Source organism: Astatotilapia calliptera, chromosome 23 (genome assembly GCF_900246225.1).
Source record: "Astatotilapia calliptera chromosome 23, fAstCal1.2, whole genome shotgun sequence".
In the NCBI taxonomy this organism is placed as follows: Eukaryota; Metazoa; Chordata; class Actinopteri; order Cichliformes; family Cichlidae; genus Astatotilapia; species Astatotilapia calliptera.
The window spans coordinates 20,760,333-20,780,526 of record NC_039323.1 but is presented as its reverse complement, the minus strand read 5'-3'; the positions used below and the strand labels follow the sequence as shown (position 1 = coordinate 20,780,526).

The 20,194-nt window shown below is 37.8% G+C and overlaps 1 protein-coding gene across 2 annotated transcripts in view; it reads left to right on the top strand.

Annotated features, from left to right (window-relative positions):
* LOC113016627 (uncharacterized) overlaps positions 1-20,194 on the top strand; it is a 141,005-nt gene that overhangs the window by 112,042 nt on the left and 8,769 nt on the right. The window contains exons 16-21 of one of the 2 annotated variants that reach the window (XM_026159573.1): positions 727-1,167; positions 2,633-3,079; positions 4,545-4,973; positions 6,441-6,878; positions 8,342-8,770; positions 16,738-17,169. In XM_026159573.1, coding sequence (XP_026015358.1) covers positions 727-1,167; positions 2,633-3,079; positions 4,545-4,973; positions 6,441-6,878; positions 8,342-8,770; positions 16,738-17,169 — 2,616 coding nt within the window. The remainder of the gene's footprint in view (positions 1-726; positions 1,168-2,632; positions 3,080-4,544; positions 4,974-6,440; positions 6,879-8,341; positions 8,771-16,737; positions 17,170-20,194) is intronic. The other variant, XM_026159576.1, reaches the window with a different exon arrangement.

The window sequence follows — 20,194 nt, the reverse complement described above, 5'->3', positions numbered from 1 at the left end:
TTTGAAAAACTGTAAATCAACACTGCTGTTGGGTTTTTGAATAGCATGTCAGATTTAAGTTCATAAAAAAGAAAACAGCTGTTACTATATGTGAACTATTTATATCTTTAAATTTTTTCAGTGACATATTTCTATGTTATAAAAATATATTTCACAGTTTATTTGATCAGAAATTGTAAATTAAATTGGTGTGTCACAGTGCAATGTATCAAATCATGTTACTATAATCATTGTATCATGTTTGTATGGGTCCTGTTTGCTAGCAAATATTAATACTTCTTAGAAGTACTGACAAACTGAAGGACAAAACTGGCATTGCTTTGTAGAATATCTCACCAGCTTCAAGTAAAAAAATTAAACAAATTGTTACCATACAGATGAACTAGCATCCGTTTCAGTTTACTCTAATAACACATGAACATGTGTAGAATAATTATGATTTACACGTGTGTGATCTGAGCAGCAGGTGAAGCTGCTGTTGTACAAGATATGAAGTGTAGATGTTGTTGTTCCACTCTGTGTTTCTATGTTGTTCATATTTAGTGTTTTATTCTCTAAAGTCAGACAGTAAATAAATGACAGTTACAGTTCAGCACGCAGTGATTTCACACACAGGATTAATGTTTGTGTTGTGAGTCAGTAAGATGGAGTCCATCAATTGTGTGTGGTTGTTTTTATTCAGCTCACATCAAATCATCACTAAATGTTTCCTTCTTATTGTTCCAGTGTTGATTTTGAGGATCGTGATGAAGAAATCAGGTTCTTTGTGAATCTGTTCTGTGCAGCAGCAGAGAGAGAACAGCAGACAGGAGAGAAGATACTGGAGCTGTTATCATCAGTGTGCCGATTTGATACATTCCCTTTTGTTGGCTATGATGATGGTGATGATGATTTGGAGGAATATCGGTGTGATCTCCTCCTGGATCTGTACTCTCATGTGAAGGATTATGAGACTAAAACAGGCTTGAGTGTCCTTCCATCATTACAGTCAGTATTTTCAGCTCCTGCAGTCTGGTTCATAAAGCTCTCAGAGAGAAAGACCTCCATCCTCCTGGAAGTGCTGAAACTCCAACCAGAGAAGAAACACGTGGAGCTGACAGGCTGCTCACATGAAGAGAGTGAAGTGAGGAGTTTCCTGCTGTGTCTGCCTTCTATCTCACAGCTCAGGTAAATGAACTCACTCAGTGGAAAAAAATGTTTTAATTTCCAACAATTTACTGTAATGATACAATTTAATATTTCAATATTATATTTTTGTCACCAATATTTCTGTTTACACATTCTGATTTCATCCACTTGGAGTCCATATTTCAGTTATATTTCTACTGTACCTAATATCAGAGGGAAACATTGTTTTCTGCACAGCACTGTGCTTATTTAATTATTGTCAGTAATTTGTTGCCTTGAACCTGATATTATAGATGTATGTGTGATCAGTTCAAAACAGCTGAATCCTTATGACATGTTCTTCAACCATACATAAAAAAGTAATCTTGTATTTTCAAAACATTGTTTTATTTAATTTTATCGTTGTAATCAGTAATATACTTTGAATGTTTAAAATCAGTTGTGTTTCAGTGAGTTGTTAGCAGCTAATCTAAGTTAATGAAGGTCCCTGTGTGACTGAACAAATGAATCACAGAAGAGTGTGGAGTACACAGATGTTATTATTTGAACTATTTGACTGAAAGAGTCTGAAACGCGATAATCTTCTCGCTGTATGAAAATATTTGAAATAATGTGATTAATGATAAAATTGCAGCTCAGTAACAACAACACAGTCATGTTGAAACATCATCATGAAAGATACAAATAATTCTTGGATGTTCAGAAACACTGTAAATCACTATTGCTGATGGATTTTGGAATATCGTGTCAGATTCAAGTTCATAAGAAAGAAAAGAGCAGTTACTATGTGTGAACTAGTTATATCTTGGTAAATGGACTCATTCTTAAATAGCGCTTTTCTACTCTCCCGGAGTACTCAGAGCGTTCTATACAACATGTCACATTCAGCCAATCTCACAATCTCTGACTGTAAACTGAGTGCTGTCTAACTACATTCACACACATTCACACTCCGATGGATGCATTGAAGAGCAACTTGGGGTTAGTAACTTGCCCAAGGATACTTGGCAGGTAGACTGAAGGATCGAACCCCCAACCTTCCAATTAGCAGATGACCAGCTCTACCTCCTGAGCTACAGCCACCCCCTTAAATTTAGTCCTGTAACACATGAAGATGTGCAGAATAAGTGTGATTTACACGTGTGTTATCTGAGCAGCAGGTGAAGCTGCTGTTGTACAAGATATGAAGTGTAGATGTTGTTGTTCCACTCTGTGTTTCTATGTTGTTCATATTTAGTCTTTTACTCTCTAAAGTCAGACAGCAAATAAAATGACAGTTACAGTTCAGCACGCAGTGATTTCACACACAGGATTAGTGTTTGTGTTGTGAGTCAGTAACAGTCTAACAACAATGTTCAGCTGTTCTGATGGAAGACGGCTTGAAAATGGACTTTCATTATATACAGGACACACATGGACAAGATGGAGTCCATCAGTAGTGTGTGGTTGTATTTATGCAGCTCAGATCAAATCATCACTAAATGTTTCCTTCTTATTGTTCCAGTGTTGATCGTTGGAGGTCAGATCTTCATGAAGAAATCACTTTTTTGGGGAATCTGTTCTGTGCAGCAGCAGAGAGAGAACAGCAGACAGGAGAGAAGATACTGGAGCTGTTATCATCAGTGTGCCGATTTGATACATTCCCTTTTGTTGGCTATGATGATGGTGATGATGATTTGGAGGAATATCGGTGTGATCTCCTCCTGGATCTGTGCTCTGATGTGAAGGATTATGAGACTAAAACAGGCTTGAGTGTCCTTCCATCATTACAGTCAGTATTTTCAGCTCCTGCAGTCTGGTCCATAAAGCTCTCAGAGAGAAAGACCTCCATCCTCCTGGAAGTGCTGAAACTCCAACCAGAGAAGAAACAAGTGAAGCTGAGAGGCTGCTCACATGAAGAGAGTGAAGTGAGGAGTTTCCTGCTGTGTCTGCCTTATATCTCACAGCTCAGGTAAATGAACTCACTCAGTGGAAAAAAATGTTTTAATTTCCAACAATTTACTGTAATGATACAATTTAATATTTCAATATTATATTTTTGTCACCAATATTTCTGTTTACACATTCTGATTTCATCCACTTGGAGTCCATATTTCAGTTATATTTCTACTGTACCTAATATCAGAGGGAAACATTGTTTTCTGCACAGCACTGTGCTTATTTAATTATTGTCAGTAATTTGTTGCCTTGAACCTGATATTATAGATGTATGTGTGATCAGTTCAAAACAGCTGAATCCTTATGACATGTTCTTCAACCATACATAAAAAAGTAATCTTGTATTTTCAAAACATTGTTTTATTTAATTTTATCGTTGTAATCAGTAATATACTTTGAATGTTTAAAATCAGTTGTGTTTCAGTGAGTTGTTAGCAGCTAATCTAAGTTAATGAAGGTCCCTGTGTGACTGAACAAATGAATCACAGAAGAGTGTGGAGTACACAGATGTTATTATTTGAACTATTTGACTGAAAGAGTCTGAAACGCGATAATCTTCTCGCTGTATGAAAATATTTGAAATAATGTGATTAATGATAAAATTGCAGCTCAGTAACAACAACACAGTCATGTTGAAACATCATCATGAAAGATACAAATAATTCTTGGATGTTCAGAAACACTGTAAATCACTATTGCTGATGGATTTTGGAATATCGTGTCAGATTCAAGTTCATAAGAAAGAAAAGAGCAGTTACTATGTGTGAACTAGTTATATCTTGGTAAATGGACTCATTCTTAAATAGCGCTTTTCTACTCTCCCGGAGTACTCAGAGCGTTCTATACAACATGTCACATTCAGCCAATCTCACAATCTCTGACTGTAAACTGAGTGCTGTCTAACTACATTCACACACATTCACACTCCGATGGATGCATTGAAGAGCAACTTGGGGTTAGTAACTTGCCCAAGGATACTTGGCAGGTAGACTGAAGGATCGAACCCCCAACCTTCCAATTAGCAGATGACCAGCTCTACCTCCTGAGCTACAGCCACCCCCTTAAATTTAGTCCTGTAACACATGAAGATGTGCAGAATAAGTGTGATTTACACGTGTGTGATCTGAGCAGCAGGAGAAGCTGCTGTTGTACAAGATATGAAGTGTAGATGTTGTTGTTCCACTCTGTGTTTCTATGTTGTTCATATTTAGTGTTTTACTCTCTAAAGTCAGACAGTAAATAAAATGACAGTTACAGTTCAGCACACAGTGATTTCACACACAGGATTAGTGTTTGTGTTGTGAGTCAGTAACAGTCTAACAACAATGTTCAGCTGCTCTGATGGAAGATGGCTTTAAAATGGACTTTCATTATATACAGGACACACATGGACAAGATGGAGTCCATCAGTAGTGTGTGGTTGTATTTATGCAGCTCAGATCAAATCATCACTAAATGTTTCCTTCTTATTGTTCCAGTGTTGTGCCTCTGGAGTCAGGGGAAATCACTTTTTTGGGGAATCTGTTCTGTGCAGCAGCAGAGAGAGAACAGCAGACAGGAGAGAAGATACTGGAGCTGTTATCATCAGTGTGCAGCTATCAAACATTCCCTTTTAATGACACATACATGGATGATTCTTATGTGTCTGATTTCCTGCTGGATCTGTACTCTCATGTGAAGGACTATGAGACTAAAACAGGCTTGAGTGTCCTTCCATCATTACAGTCAGTTTTCCAGTCAGCTCCTGCAGTCTGGTCCATAAAGCTCTCAGAGAGAAAGACCTCCATCCTCCTGGAAGTGCTGAAACTCCAACCAGAGAAGAAACAAGTGGAGCTGAGAGGCTGCTCACATGAAGAGAGTGAAGTGAGGAGTTTCCTGCTGTGTCTGCCTTATATCTCACAGCTCAGGTAAATGAACTCACTCAGTGGAAAAAAATGTTTTAATTTCCAACAATTTACTGTAATGATACAATTTAATATTTCAATATTATATTTTTGTCACCAATATTTCTGTTTACACATTCTGATTTCATCCACTTGGAGTCCATATTTCAGTTATATTTCTACTGTACCTAATATCAGAGGGAAACATTGTTTTCTGCACAGCACTGTGCTTATTTAATTATTGTCAGTAATTTGTTGCCTTGAACCTGATATTATAGATGTATGTGTGATCAGTTCAAAACAGCTGAATCCTTATGACATGTTCTTCAACCATACATAAAAAAGTAATCTTGTATTTTCAAAACATTGTTTTATTTAATTTTATCGTTGTAATCAGTAATATACTTTGAATGTTTAAAATCAGTTGTGTTTCAGTGAGTTGTTAGCAGCTAATCTAAGTTAATGAAGGTCCCTGTGTGACTGAACAAATGAATCACAGAAGAGTGTGGAGTACACAGATGTTATTATTTGAACTATTTGACTGAAAGAGTCTGAAACGTGATAATCTTCTCGCTGTATGAAAATATTTGAAATAATGTGATTAATGATAAAATTGCACCTCAGTAACAACAACACAGTCATGTTGAAACATCATCATGAAAGATACAAATAATTCTTGGATGTTCAGAAACACTGTAAATCACTATTGCTGATGGATTTTGGAATATCGTGTCAGATTCAAGTTCATAAGAAAGAAAAGAGCAGTTACTATGTGTGAACTAGTTATATCTTGGTAAATGGACTCATTCTTAAATAGCGCTTTTCTACTCTCCCGGAGTACTCAGAGCGTTCTATACAACATGTCACATTCAGCCAATCTCACAATCTCTGACTGTAAACTGAGTGCTGTCTAACTACATTCACACACATTCACACTCCGATGGATGCATTGAAGAGCAACTTGGGGTTAGTAACTTGCCCAAGGATACTTGGCAGGTAGACTGAAGGATCGAACCCCCAACCTTCCAATTAGCAGATGACCAGCTCTACCTCCTGAGCTACAGCCACCCCCTTAAATTTAATCCTGTAACACATGAAGATGTGCAGAATAAGTGTGATTTACACGTGTGTTATCTGAGCAGCAGGTGAAGCTGCTGTTGTACAAGATATGAAGTGTAGATGTTGTTGTTCCACTCTTTGTGTTTCTATGTTGTTCATATTTAGTGTTTTACTCTCTAAAGTCAGACAGTAAATAAAATGACAGTTACAGTTCAGCACGCAGTGATTTCACACACAGGATTAGTGTTTGTGTTGTGAGTCAGTAACAGTCTAACAACAATGTTCAGCTGCTCTGATGGAAGACGGCTTGAAAATGGACTTTCATTATATACAGGACACACATGGACAAGATGGAGTCCATCAGTAGTGTGTGGTTGTATTTATGCAGCTCAGATCAAATCATCACTAAATGTTTCCTTCTTATTGTTCCAGTGTTGATCGTTGGAGGTCACGTCGTCATGAAGAAATCAGGTTCTTTGTGAATCTGTTCTGTGCAGCAGCAGAGAGAGAACAGCAGACAGGAGAGAAGATACTGGAGCTGTTATCATCAGTGTGCAGATACAAAACATTCCCTGTTCATGAGAGATACATGGATGATTCTTATGTGTCTGATTTCCTGCTGGATCTGTACTCCCATGTGAAGGACTATGAGACTAAAACAGGCTTGAGTGTCCTTCCATCATTACAGTCAGTTTTCCAGTCAGCTCCTGCAGTCTGGTCCATAAACCTGTCAGAGAGAAAGACCTCCATCCTCCTGGAAGTGCTGAAACTCCAACCAGAGAAGAAACAAGTGAAGCTGAGAGGCTGCTCACATGAAGAGAGTGAAGTGAGGAGTTTCCTGCTGTGTCTGCCTTATATCTCACAGCTTAGGTAAATGAACTCACTCAGTGGAAAAAAATGTTTTAATTTCCAACAATTTACTGTAATGATACAATTTAATATTTCAATATTATATTTTTGTCACCAATATTTCTGTTTACACATTCTGATTTCATCCACTTGGAGTCCATATTTCAGTTATATTTCTACTGTACCTAATATCAGAGGGAAACATTGTTTTCTGCACAGCACTGTGCTTATTTAATTATTGTCAGTAATTTGTTGCCTTGAACCTGATATTATAGATGTATGTGTGATCAGTTCAAAACAGCTGAATCCTTATGACATGTTCTTCAACCATACATAAAAAAGTAATCTTGTATTTTCAAAACATTGTTTTATTTAATTTTATCGTTGTAATCAGTAATATACTTTGAATGTTTAAAATCAGTTGTGTTTCAGTGAGTTGTTAGCAGCTAATCTAAGTTCATGAAGGTCCCTGTGTGACTGAACAAATGAATCACAGAAGAGTGTGGAGTACACAGATGTTATTATTTGAACTATTTGACTGAAAGAGTCTGAAACGCGATAATCTTCTCGCTGTATGAAAATATTTGAAATAATGTGATTAATGATAAAATTGCAGCTCAGTAACAACAACACAGTCATGTTGAAACATCATCATGAAAGATACAAATAATTCTTGGATGTTCAGAAACACTGTAAATCACTATTGCTGATGGATTTTGGAATATCGTGTCAGATTCAAGTTCATAAGAAAGAAAAGAGCAGTTACTATGTGTGAACTAGTTATATCTTGGTAAATGGACTCATTCTTAAATAGCGCTTTTCTACTCTCCCGGAGTACTCAGAGCGTTCTATACAACATGTCACATTCAGCCAATCTCACAATCTCTGACTGTAAACTGAGTGCTGTCTAACTACATTCACACACATTCACACTCCGATGGATGCATTGAAGAGCAACTTGGGGTTAGTAACTTGCCCAAGGATACTTGGCAGGTAGACTGAAGGATCGAACCCCCAACCTTCCAATTAGCAGATGACCAGCTCTACCTCCTGAGCTACAGCCACCCCCTTAAATGTAATCCTGTAACACATGAAGATGTGCAGAATAAGTGTGATTTCCACATGTGTTATCTGAGCAGCAGGTGAAGCTGCTGTTGTACAAGATATGAAGTGTAGATGTTGTTGTTCCACTCTGTGTTTCTATGTTGTTCATATTTAGTCTTTTACTCTCTAAAGTCAGACAGCAAATAAAATGACAGTTACAGTTCAGCACAGTGATTTCACACACAGGATTAGTGTTTGTGTTGTGAGTCAGTAACAGTCTAACAACAATGTTCAGCTGCTCTGATGGAAGACGGCTTGAAAATGGACTTTCATTATATACAGGACACACATGGACAAGATGGAGTCCATCAGTAGTGTGTGGTTGTATTTATGCAGCTCAGATCAAATCATCACTAAATGTTTCCTTCTTATTGTTCCAGTGTTGTGCCTCTGGAGTCAGGGGAAATCACTTTTTTGGGGAATCTGTTCTGTGCAGCAGCAGAGAGAGAACAGCAGACAGGAGAGAAGATACTGGAGCTGTTATCATCAGTGTGCAGCTATCAAACATTCCCTCTTCATGAGAGAGACATGGACGCAGTGATCCAGTGTGCTGTTCTGCTGGATCTGTACTCTCATGTGAAGGACTATGAGACTAAAACAGGCTTGAGTGTCCTTCCATCATTACAGTCAGTTTTCCAGTCCACTCCTGCAGTCTGGTCCATAAAGCTCTCAGAGAGAAAGACCTCCATCCTCCTGGAAGTGCTGAAACTCCAAACAGAGAAGAAACACGTGGAGCTGACAGGCTGCTCACATGAAGAGAGTGAAGTGAGGAGTTTCCTGCTGTGTCTGCCTTATATCTCACAGCTCAGGTAAATGAACTCACTCAGTGGAAAAAAAATGTTTTAATTTCCAACAATTTACTGTAATGATACAATTTAATATTTCAATATTATATTTTTGTCACCAATATTTCTGTTTACACATTCTGATTTCATCCACTTGGAGTCCATATTTCAGTTATATTTCTACTGTACCTAATATCAGAGGGAAACATTGTTTTCTGCACAGCACTGTGCTTATTTAATTATTGTCAGTAATTTGTTGCCTTGAACCTGATATTATAGATGTATGTGTGATCAGTTCAAAACAGCTGAATCCTTATGACATGTTCTTCAACCATACATAAAAAAGTAATCTTGTATTTTCAAAACATTGTTTTATTTAATTTTATCGTTGTAATCAGTAATATACTTTGAATGTTTAAAATCAGTTGTGTTTCAGTGAGTTGTTAGCAGCTAATCTAAGTTAATGAAGGTCCCTGTGTGACTGAACAAATGAATCACAGAAGAGTGTGGAGTACACAGATGTTATTATTTGAACTATTTGACTGAAAGAGTCTGAAACGCGATAATCTTCTCGCTGTATGAAAATATTTGAAATAATGTGATTAATGATAAAATTGCAGCTCAGTAACAACAACACAGTCATGTTGAAACATCATCATGAAAGATACAAATAATTCTTGGATGTTCAGAAACACTGTAAATCACTATTGCTGATGGATTTTGGAATATCGTGTCAGATTCAAGTTCATAAGAAAGAAAAGAGCAGTTACTATGTGTGAACTAGTTATATCTTGGTAAATGGACTCATTCTTAAATAGCGCTTTTCTACTCTCCCGGAGTACTCAGAGCGTTCTATGCAACATGTCACATTCAGCCAATCTCACAATCTCTGACTGTAAACTGAGTGCTGTCTAACTACATTCACACACATTCACACTCCGATGGATGCATTGAAGAGCAACTTGGGGTTAGTAACTTGCCCAAGGATACTTGGCATGCAGACTGGAGGATCGAACCCCCAACCTTCCAATTAATAGATGACCAGCTCTACCTCCTGAGCTACAGCCACCCCCTTAAATTTAATCCTGTAACACATGAAGATGTGCAGAATAAGTGTGATTTCCACATGTGTGATCTGAGCAGCAGGTGAAGCTGCTGTTGTACAAGATATGAAGTGTAGATGTTGTTGTTCCACTCTGTGTTTCTATGTTGTTGATATTTAGTGTTTTACTCTCTAAAGTCAGACAGTAAATAAAATGACAGTTACAGTTCAGCACGCAGTGATTTCACACACAGGATTAGTGTTTGTGTTGTGAGTCAGTAACAGTCTAACAACAATGTTCAGCTGTTCTGATGGAAGACGGCTTGAAAATGGACTTTCATTATATACAGGACACACATGGACAAGATGGAGTCCATCAGTAGTGTGTGGTTGTTTTTATGCAGCTCAGATCAAATCATCACTAAATGTTTCCTTCTTATTGTTCCAGTGTTGTGCCTCTGGAGTCAGGGGAAATCACTTTTTTGGGGAATCTGTTCTGTGCAGCAGCAGAGAGAGAACAGCAGACAGGAGAGAAGATACTGGAGCTGTTATCATCAGTGTGCAGATACAAAAACAGTCCTCTGAAAGAGAAACAGTGTGACTTCCTCATGGATCTGTAATCTTATGAGACTAAAACAGGCTTGAGTGTCCTTCCATCATTACAGTCAGTTTTCCAGTCAGCTCCTGCAGTCTGGTCCATAAAGCTCTCAGAGAGAAAGACCTCCATCCTCCTGGAAGTGCTGAAACTCCAACCAGAGAAGAAACAAGTGAAGCTGAGAGGCTGCTCACATGAAAAGAGTGAAGTGAGGAGTTTCCTGCAGTGTCTGCCTTATATCTCACAGCTCAGGTAAATGAATTCTTCTTCATACAATTCACACTGCGTCAGAACAGATACCTATTTAAACAATAAAAAGTTATGACAGTTTTTCTTTTACGTCACTTTCATCCATTCTTTTGCTTCAAATTTTCCCTGAAATGAGTCATGCTACACTTTCATACTACAAACGTTTCTTGAATCATCACTCTTGGAAGCTTTTTATTCAACTCTTTTCATTTGTAGCAAACATACAAATCACATGTGTGACATAACACTGTATAAAACTGTATTCAAAGAATCATTCAGTTATTTTTATTTAGAGCAGACTTCCTTCCATATAAAGTAGAGGAGTGTTTTATGGAATCACTCAGTGTTGAAGACAAACAAAACGTGTAATCACATTATAATTTGGATTACTAAAACAAATCTCCACACATCTAAATATGCAAAATAGTGTGTTATTAAAGAGAGTTTTGCAGACCTTATGAAGCTCTACTGCCTGGCTGATGGAAAGCAAGAATGGACCTAACAAGAGAGCAGTCGGGTGAAACAATAGAAAGGTTCATACAGCTCCTTCAAGGACGAACACCACCATTGAGTTTGGCAAAATGTTGGTTGTTCCCAATCAGCTGTGATTAAAATTTAGAGCACATAAAGCCAATAATATCATAAAAGGAAAACGTAAGGGCAGATCACAGATGTGGATGGTCGAAGCAACAGAACAGGAAAAAATATTTTGTCTTGAAAAAATAAATTTCACAGCAAAATCATTTACAGTATCCATTTTTATCTCATGTTAATCATTACCCAAACAGTTTATGCACAGGTGTACACTGCATATTAGAATATTTTTCTCATTGCCTGGTTAGAAATTAGGTTTGCAATAGCAAAATAATTTTACAGGATTTTGTCACAGAGCAATCATTGTTAAAAAATTTCCTTCAGGAAAAGCGCATCAACTCAGGAAAGGTATATAAAACTTATATCAACTTCAGAAATCTTACCAGGGGCTATAAACGTATTTGAAGTCTAATAAATTCACCAAGTGAGTTGACAGATTATTAAATTATAATTTGTCATCAGTATTACAGTTGTCGTCAGAAGTTTACAGACACTCAACATGTGTATCAATGAATCTTTATGCTGTCCACTTTCAAACTGTTTTTGTCGGAGCTTTTTCTGCAGTTTAATATTTTAAATAGGTGGATGAATGCAGAAAGATGAAAGCAAATAAGTACAAAGAAATAACAGACATCTGGAGACTCAAAATGAAGACTCAGAGATTGTAATCAGTGCAGAAAAGCAACTTTTTATTTTACTAGTATCTCTCCGATGGGTGAGTTCACCATTGTAGACCACGGGGTCTTTTCAGAGATGGGTGCTGTATCACATTACCTAATCATAGAGTATGATATAGTTGTGTGACTCGCCCATTTGGATTTTGTCAAGACTTAAAATTAGGGATGTGGCCTCTCTCACTGACAGGTAGCAGCTGGAATGGTTGTACAAGATGACTTTAATGATTAAAAAAGAAGATAAGAAAAAAAAACAAGATTTGGATTTATTTGGGATTTTTCACGCCAGATTAAAATCATACAGAGAGACTTAAATATATATATAAACCCCCACTAAATTTTAGTTTAAATGTTTGACCTTGACCAAACAGTTTTAGTTGACATCAACAAGCTTCCAACATAATGCTGGCTGATATTTGACCATTCTTGGCAGAATTTGGAAAGTTCATTTAAATTGGTTAGTTTTCTGACACAGACTCAGATTTTAAGTGTAGTCCACAAATTTGCAATATGATTTAGGTCCAACCTGAAGGCCATTCCTGAAGTTGAATGTTAGCCTGCTTTATCCACTCTAAATCCAGTTCTGATGGTTTTTGGAATCATTATTCTGTTGGAGCAGAAAACTCTGTGCAACTTTCAGTTGTTGAGGTAACATGAAGTTCACGAATTTGGAAGTAGTCCTTTTTCATCTTTATTATTATTATTATTATTTATTATTTTCATCTTTATTAGATTAGCGACTGCTGTTGTGATTTGGCGCTATATAAATAAAATTGAATTGAATATTACTATATTATTTATTATCAATCCCCTTTGTTCAATGTACCAGTACTATTGGCAGCAAAACGGACCTAATTGCATTATGCTACCACCATTATGCTTGACAGTTAGTACCAGAGGTGTGGACTCGAGTCACATGACTTGGACTCGAGTCAGACTCGAGTCATTAATTTTATGACTTTAGACTTGACTTGAAAAAATGTTCTAAGACTTGTGACTTGACTTGGACTTTTACACCAATGACTTGGGACTTGAATTGGACTTGAACCGGTTTACTTGAAAAGACTTGATATTTTACCCCAAATATAAAATTTAACATGCATATTATATAGAGATTGAAAATGTGACGTCATTCACGGGTAGAACCGCAAAGGATTCTGGGAACTCGTGGCAAGCGGTACTAGCGCACGCAGGCTTTCAATTGAAATCAGTCACACAGCGATAAAAAGAAACACAAAAATGTCAAGAAGCCGTTGTATTATTAACTGCAATAGCCGGTCGCATGACAGCCACGGGAAGCCGACGGGTAAAGAGATCGGTTGTTATCGGATTACGTCGTTGAAGAGAAATTGTTCGAGCCATGTTTCCGAAGTAACAAAGACGCGACGGATGGCCTGGATTGCAGCCATTCAAAGACCAAATATAACGTCCCAGAACACTCCAGCTCACAGGTTAGTCTGCTCCAAGCATTTACACGAAGGTCAGTGTTTTTTAGTAGTTAATACGTCATTTTCATAACATAATTGGTGATATAGGTTACAAGCAAGTCTGGCGCTGAACAGAAATTGTGGCGCTATGCTCCTTTGTTTATTGTGCATAAATAGTGAATTGTCCTGACACAATATTGCGTTTCGCTTCTGTTATTATGGTACATTGACAAAAACATATACTTTTATTCACAGGATAAAACAGGTTTTTTGTATCACTAATTGCCCAGTACGATTACAGCATACAGTATTATTGTCACTGCTACATTTCTGTGATGCTACCAGAAATTATTTCCACTACTAATTAATTACCATTGAGCTCAAAGGTCCTATTAATAAACGGTTAACGAATGTGTATTTATGACGACGATTTGTGAGACTGGTAAACTTATGATACGTACGATGGTCTTTCGTTCTACACGGTGCATTTCAAGGTCCTGTACCCATCCGTCGGTAAACTGTACCTGGGCTTGTTGCAGTGACCGGAAGTTACTAAACTTCATGAGTGTATGCACTCACTCCAAGAAGCGTATAATTATAAATATGCATATAAATATGCTACGATGAGATAGCTGACTTCATCTAACTAGCAAATGTTGTCCAGGCTACGTTGGTGATACAGTTTTTTTTAATGTGTATATTTTTGTCATGCGATTTTAAAGCTGGTCCTACAACCGCATCCAAGAATAACATGCAGCTTATCTCAGAACTGTCGGTGAAAATTATTCTTGGAGCTAGGTTTAATTGAGCTGCATTTTAAAGAGGTGCAATTTCACAATTTGTGTATATTTTCTAAGTTCACTATTTTGTCATGTGTTGAGAAAAACACAGATTTTAAAATTACATGGTCTAATATTTACATTTAGCATAACTGCAACATTATTTTTTCGTTGTTTTTTTTTTAAAGACTCGAAAGGACTTGAAATTCAAAGTTTCAGACTTGTGACTTGACTCGGACTTTTACACCAGTGACTTGAGACTCGACTCTGACTTGCCTGACATTACTTAAGACTTGACTTGAGACTTGAGGATAAAGACTTGAGACTTACTTGAGACTTGCAAAACAATGACTTGGTCCCACCTCTGGTTAGTACAGTGTTCTCAGGTATTAAAGCTTCACCTTTACTCTTCCAAAAATATCTCTTTCCATTGTGGCCAAGTAGCCCAGTCTTAGTCTCATCTGACAATAAAAACCTTTCTCCATAAAATGTGGGCAGCAGCAACATTCAGTTGATCAGTCAAAATTGAAGGTGTCAATTTTGGAGCTGTGACTTGGGGGTTCCTGGATTGTTCCTGAACATCTTAGCCAATTTCCACCCATATGACAGTGACAGTTAATGCAATGATGCGAATAACAAGATTTTAACAAACAAATAGCATCAACTTTTTACATAATTTTGGTGCTTTGAAATTGAAATATATATAAATCATTTTTTTATTTTTTTATTTTTTTTTGTGTCCCGTTTGGATCTTTAGCCATCAGAATTGTTGTCTTAAGGCCAAGAAAGATGCCAAGCGGATTTATTTTACCAAGTGGATCATCATGGCCTTGCCATATTGGTCCATTTGATTGACCTTTATTATAATTATGAATTTATTTTATTTTCAGTTGCTACAAACGGGACAGACATGACTGGGGGATAGGACAGGGAGAAAGAATGAAAGAAAGAGAGGGAGAGAAAGAAAACCAAAGGGGAGAAGAGACGGTGAGAAGGGGGGGAAGAAAGAAAAAAAAAACAAAAAAACACCTGGGTCACCTGTATGGAGAAAAAAAACAGAAGAGAAAGCAAACAACAAAGAGCAACATAATAAAAAAAACAGCACCATCACAATAAACTAGCTAGCAGTAGATAACAGTAGATACTAAATAATAAACGATATTGTGCAGCACGCGAGATAGACAGCGCACAATGTGCTTTGAGGCAGCAGCCAAGAAAGCTGTAGTCCGCGTCTGTGAATACCCGTGTGTACACCTGTGTGCATACCTGTGTGGATCAGCATGCTTGCATTCCAAAGGTTTCTCCATGTAACGATCTGCTAGGGAGTGTGGGGGAGCCACAGCCCCGTCCTCCAGGGTATGAAGCAGGTATGGAGGAGATCAAAACTCCAGACATCCAGAGGCCCCCAGAACACAAGAGACCAAGGAAGACCAACAGAGGGGCAGCCGCGCCACTGTCCCAGTAAGAGCTGAGGAGAGTCCCAGATGAGGGCTCACTCAGCAGCCGCGGAGCAGAAGCCAGGGGGAGTTGCAGTGACGTGCCCGTGAGCTCCGCCGGCAGCCAGCTGTGCCTGAGTGACCGAGCCCCAGGCCGAGAGGCCGGGGGCACCCCACCTCCGAAGTGGCCCGAGCGAGCCCCAGGCTCCAGGCCCCGATAAGCGGCCGCCAAGGAGTGAGCCGGTGTGTACCTGGACGCCCACCCCCGGACACAAAGAACCACCAACGCACCGATGTCTGAGGGAGTCCGCCACTGGCAGGGGAAGTGGTGGTAGGGGGAGATAGGCCTCCAAACCTTGGAGGGCCTGAGATGTCCCCAGAGAGGTGGCGTCTGACACCCAACCTGACATATAGACACAGACATACAGGCACACACAGACACAAACATCCATTCCCACCCTCATGCTCTCATATGCACTCACTCCACACTCAACCAACGTGGAGACAGACATAAAGAGACACTGTACACACGATCACACTCCCCAAGCGTACTCTACAAACCGGGTCTAGGTACCCTTGCCCCTGGAGGGGGGAACTGCACCCAGACCCAGGTGGTGTTACCCTTTTCCCTGCGGTGGGGAGAGGTATATAAATCATACTCAACATGTTGTTGCACTAACAAACTCTGTTTTAATAGATGAGCAACTAAAAACTGTTAAACAGAAGATTTTGTATTTAGCTTTTTGAGTTTAGCATAATGTGTGAATACATCAAATAACAGGGTGTTTATTACTTTTTGTCTCCACCTGCAGATGGAGTGTCGTCATATTATTATTATTTTTTTACATTTTGAAAACTATAAGGGCTTTTTGGAATAATTCATCTGCTCAAAGTTTTACAAAAATTCTATACAGAAAGGTTGATTCTGAATCAGAATGAACCTTTTGGGATCTCCTTACCTGGATGATTGAGCATGCATCGAGACAACACAAGGAGGATGTTGTATGGTTACACATGTGTCATCTAAACGGCAAAATGAAGCTGCTGTTGTTCAAGATATAAAGTGTAGATGTTGTTGTTCCACTAATAGGTTTCGAATTAAGTTTAATTATATGCAGAACACACATGGACCATCAATGTGTGGTTGGCAGCTGTAATCAAATCATCACTAAATCTTTTCTTCTTTTTGTTCCAGTTTCTTTACTCTGTTGGCAGATGAAGCAGCCAAATTCTTTGGGAATCTGTTTTGTGCCGCAACAGAAAGAGAACAGCAGACAGGAGAGAAGATACTGGAGTTGTTATCATCAGTGTGCACATATCAAACATTCCCTTTTATTGACAGAGACATAGATGCTCAATATAAATGCAATTTCCTGCTGGATCTGTGCTCCCATGTGAAGGACTATGAGTCTAAAACAGGCTTGAGTGTCCTTCCATCCTTACAGTCAGTTTTCCAGTCAGCTCCTGCAGTCTGGTCCATAAACCTCTCAGAGAGAAAGACCTCCATCCTCCTGGAAGTGCTGAAACTCCAACCAGAGAAGAAACAGGTGGAGCTGACAGGCTGCTCACATGAAGAGAGTGAAGTGAGGAGTTTCCTGCTGTGTCTGCCTTATATCTCACAGCTCAGGTAAATGAAATCTTCTTCATACAATTCACACTGCGTCAGAACAGATACCTATTTAAACAATAAAAAGTTATGACAGTTTTTCTTTTACGTCACTTTCATCCATTCTTTTGCTTCAAATTTTCCCTAAAATGAGTCATGCTACACTTTCATACTACAAACGTTTCTTGAATCATCACTCTTGGAAGCTTTTTATTCAACTCTTTTCATTTGTAGCAAACATACAAATCACATGTGTGACATAACACTGTATAAAACTGTATTCAAAGAATCATTCAGTTATTCTTATTTATAGCAGACTTTCTTCCATATAAAGTAGAGGAGTGTTTTATGGAATCACTCAGCGTTGAAGACAAACAAAACGTGTAATCACATTATAATTTGGATTACTAAAACAAATCTCCACACATCTAAATATGCAAAATAGTGTGTTATTAAAGAGAGTTTTGCAGACCTTATGAAGCTCTACTGCCTGGCTGATGGAAAGCAAGAATGGACCTAACAAGAGAGCAGTCGGGTGAAACAATAGAAAGGTTCATACAGCTCCTTCAAGGACGAACACCACCATTGAGTTTGGCAAAATGTTGGTTGTTCCCAATCAGCTGTGATTAAAATTTAGAGCACATAAAGCCAATAATATCATAAAAGGAAAACGTAAGGGCAGATCACAGATGTGGATGGTCGAAGCAACAGAACAGGAAAAAATATTTTGTCTTGAAAAAATAAATTTCACAGCAAAATCATTTACAGTATCCATTTTTATCTCATGTTAATCATTACCCAAACAGTTTATGCACAGGTGTACACTGCATATTAGAATATTTTTCTCATTGCCTGGTTAGAAATTAGGTTTGCAATAGCAAAATAATTTTACAGGATTTTGTCACAGAGCAATCATTGTTAAAAAATTTCCTTCAGGAAAAGCGCATCAACTCAGGAAAGGTATATAAAACTTATATCAACTTCAGAAATCTTACCAGGGGCTATAAACGTATTTGAAGTCTAATAAATTCACCAAGTGAGTTGACAGATTATTAAATTATAATTTGTCATCAGTATTACAGTTGTCGTCAGAAGTTTACAGACACTCAACATGTGTATCAATGAATCTTTATGCTGTCCACTTTCAAACTGTTTTTGTCGGAGCTTTTTCTGCAGTTTAATATTTTAAATAGGTGGATGAATGCAGAAAGATGAAAGCAAATAAGTACAAAGAAATAACAGACATCTGGAGACTCAAAATGAAGACTCAGAGATTGTAATCAGTGCAGAAAAGCAACTTTTTATTTTACTAGTATCTCTCCGATGGGTGAGTTCACCATTGTAGACCACGGGGTCTTTTCAGAGATGGGTGCTGTATCACATTACCTAATCATAGAGTATGATATAGTTGTGTGACTCGCCCATTTGGATTTTGTCAAGACTTAAAATTAGGGATGTGGCCTCTCTCACTGACAGGTAGCAGCTGGAATGGTTGTACAAGATGACTTTAATGATTAAAAAAGAAGATAAGAAAAAAAAACAAGATTTGGATTTATTTGGGATTTTTCACGCCAGATTAAAATCATACAGAGAGACTTAAATATATATATATAAACCCCCACTAAATTTTAGTTTAAATGTTTGACCTTGACCAAACAGTTTTAGTTGACATCAACAAGCTTCCAACATAATGCTGGCTGATATTTGACCATTCTTGGCAGAATTTGGAAAGTTCATTTAAATTGGTTAGTTTTCTGACACAGACTCAGATTTTAAGTGTAGTCCACAAATTTGCAATATGATTTAGGTCCAACCTGAAGGCCATTCCTGAAGTTGAATGTTAGCCTGCTTTATCCACTCTAAATCCAGTTCTGATGGTTTTTGGAATCATTATTCTGTTGGAGCAGAAAACTCTGTGCAACTTTCAGTTGTTGAGGTAACATGAAGTTCACGAATTTGGAAGTAGTCCTTTTTCATCTTTATTATTATTATTATTATTTATTATTTTCATCTTTATTAGATTAGCGACTGCTGTTGTGATTTGGCGCTATATAAATAAAATTGAATTGAATATTACTATATTATTTATTATCAATCCCCTTTGTTCAATGTACCAGTACTATTGGCAGCAAAACAGACCTAATTGCATTATGCTACCACCATTATGCTTGACAATTAGTACAGTGTTCTCAGGTATTAAAGCTTCACCTTTACTCTTCCAAAAATATCTCTTTCCATTGTGGCCAAGTAGCCCAGTCTTAGTCTCATCTGACAATAAAAACCTTTCTCCATAAAATGTGGGCAGCAGCAACATTCAGTTGATCAGTCAAAATTGAAGGTGTCAGTTTTGGAGCTGTGACTTGGGGGTTCCTGGATTGTTCCTGAACATCTTAGCCAATTTCCACCCATATGACAGTGACAGTTAATGCAATGATGTGAATAACAAGATTTTAACAAACAAATAGCATCAACTTTTTACATAATTTTGGTGCTTTGAAATTGAAATATATATAAATCTTTTTTTTTTTTTTTTTTTTTTTTTTGTGTCCCGTTTGGATCTTTAGCCATCAGAATTGTTGTCTTAAGGCCAAGAAAGATGCCAAGCGGATTTATTTTACCAAGTGGATCATCATGGCCTTGCCATATTGGTCCATTTGATTGACCTTTATTATAATTATGAATTTATTTTATTTTCAGTTGCTACAAACGGGACAGACATGACTGGGGGATAGGACAGGGAGAAAGAATGAAAGAAAGAGAGGGAGAGAGAGAAAACCAAAGGGGAGAAGAGACGGTGAGAAGGGGGGGAAGAAAGAAAAACAAAACAAAAAAAAAACAAAAAAACACCTGGGTCACCTGTATGGAGAAAAAAAACAGAAGAGAAAGCAAACAACAAAGAGCAACATAATAAAAAAAACGGCACCATCACAATAAACTAGCTAGCAGTAGATATCAGTAGATACTAAATAATAAACGATATTGTGCAGCACGCGAGATGGACAGCGCACAATGTGCTTTGAGGCAGCAGCCAAGAAAGCTGTAGTCC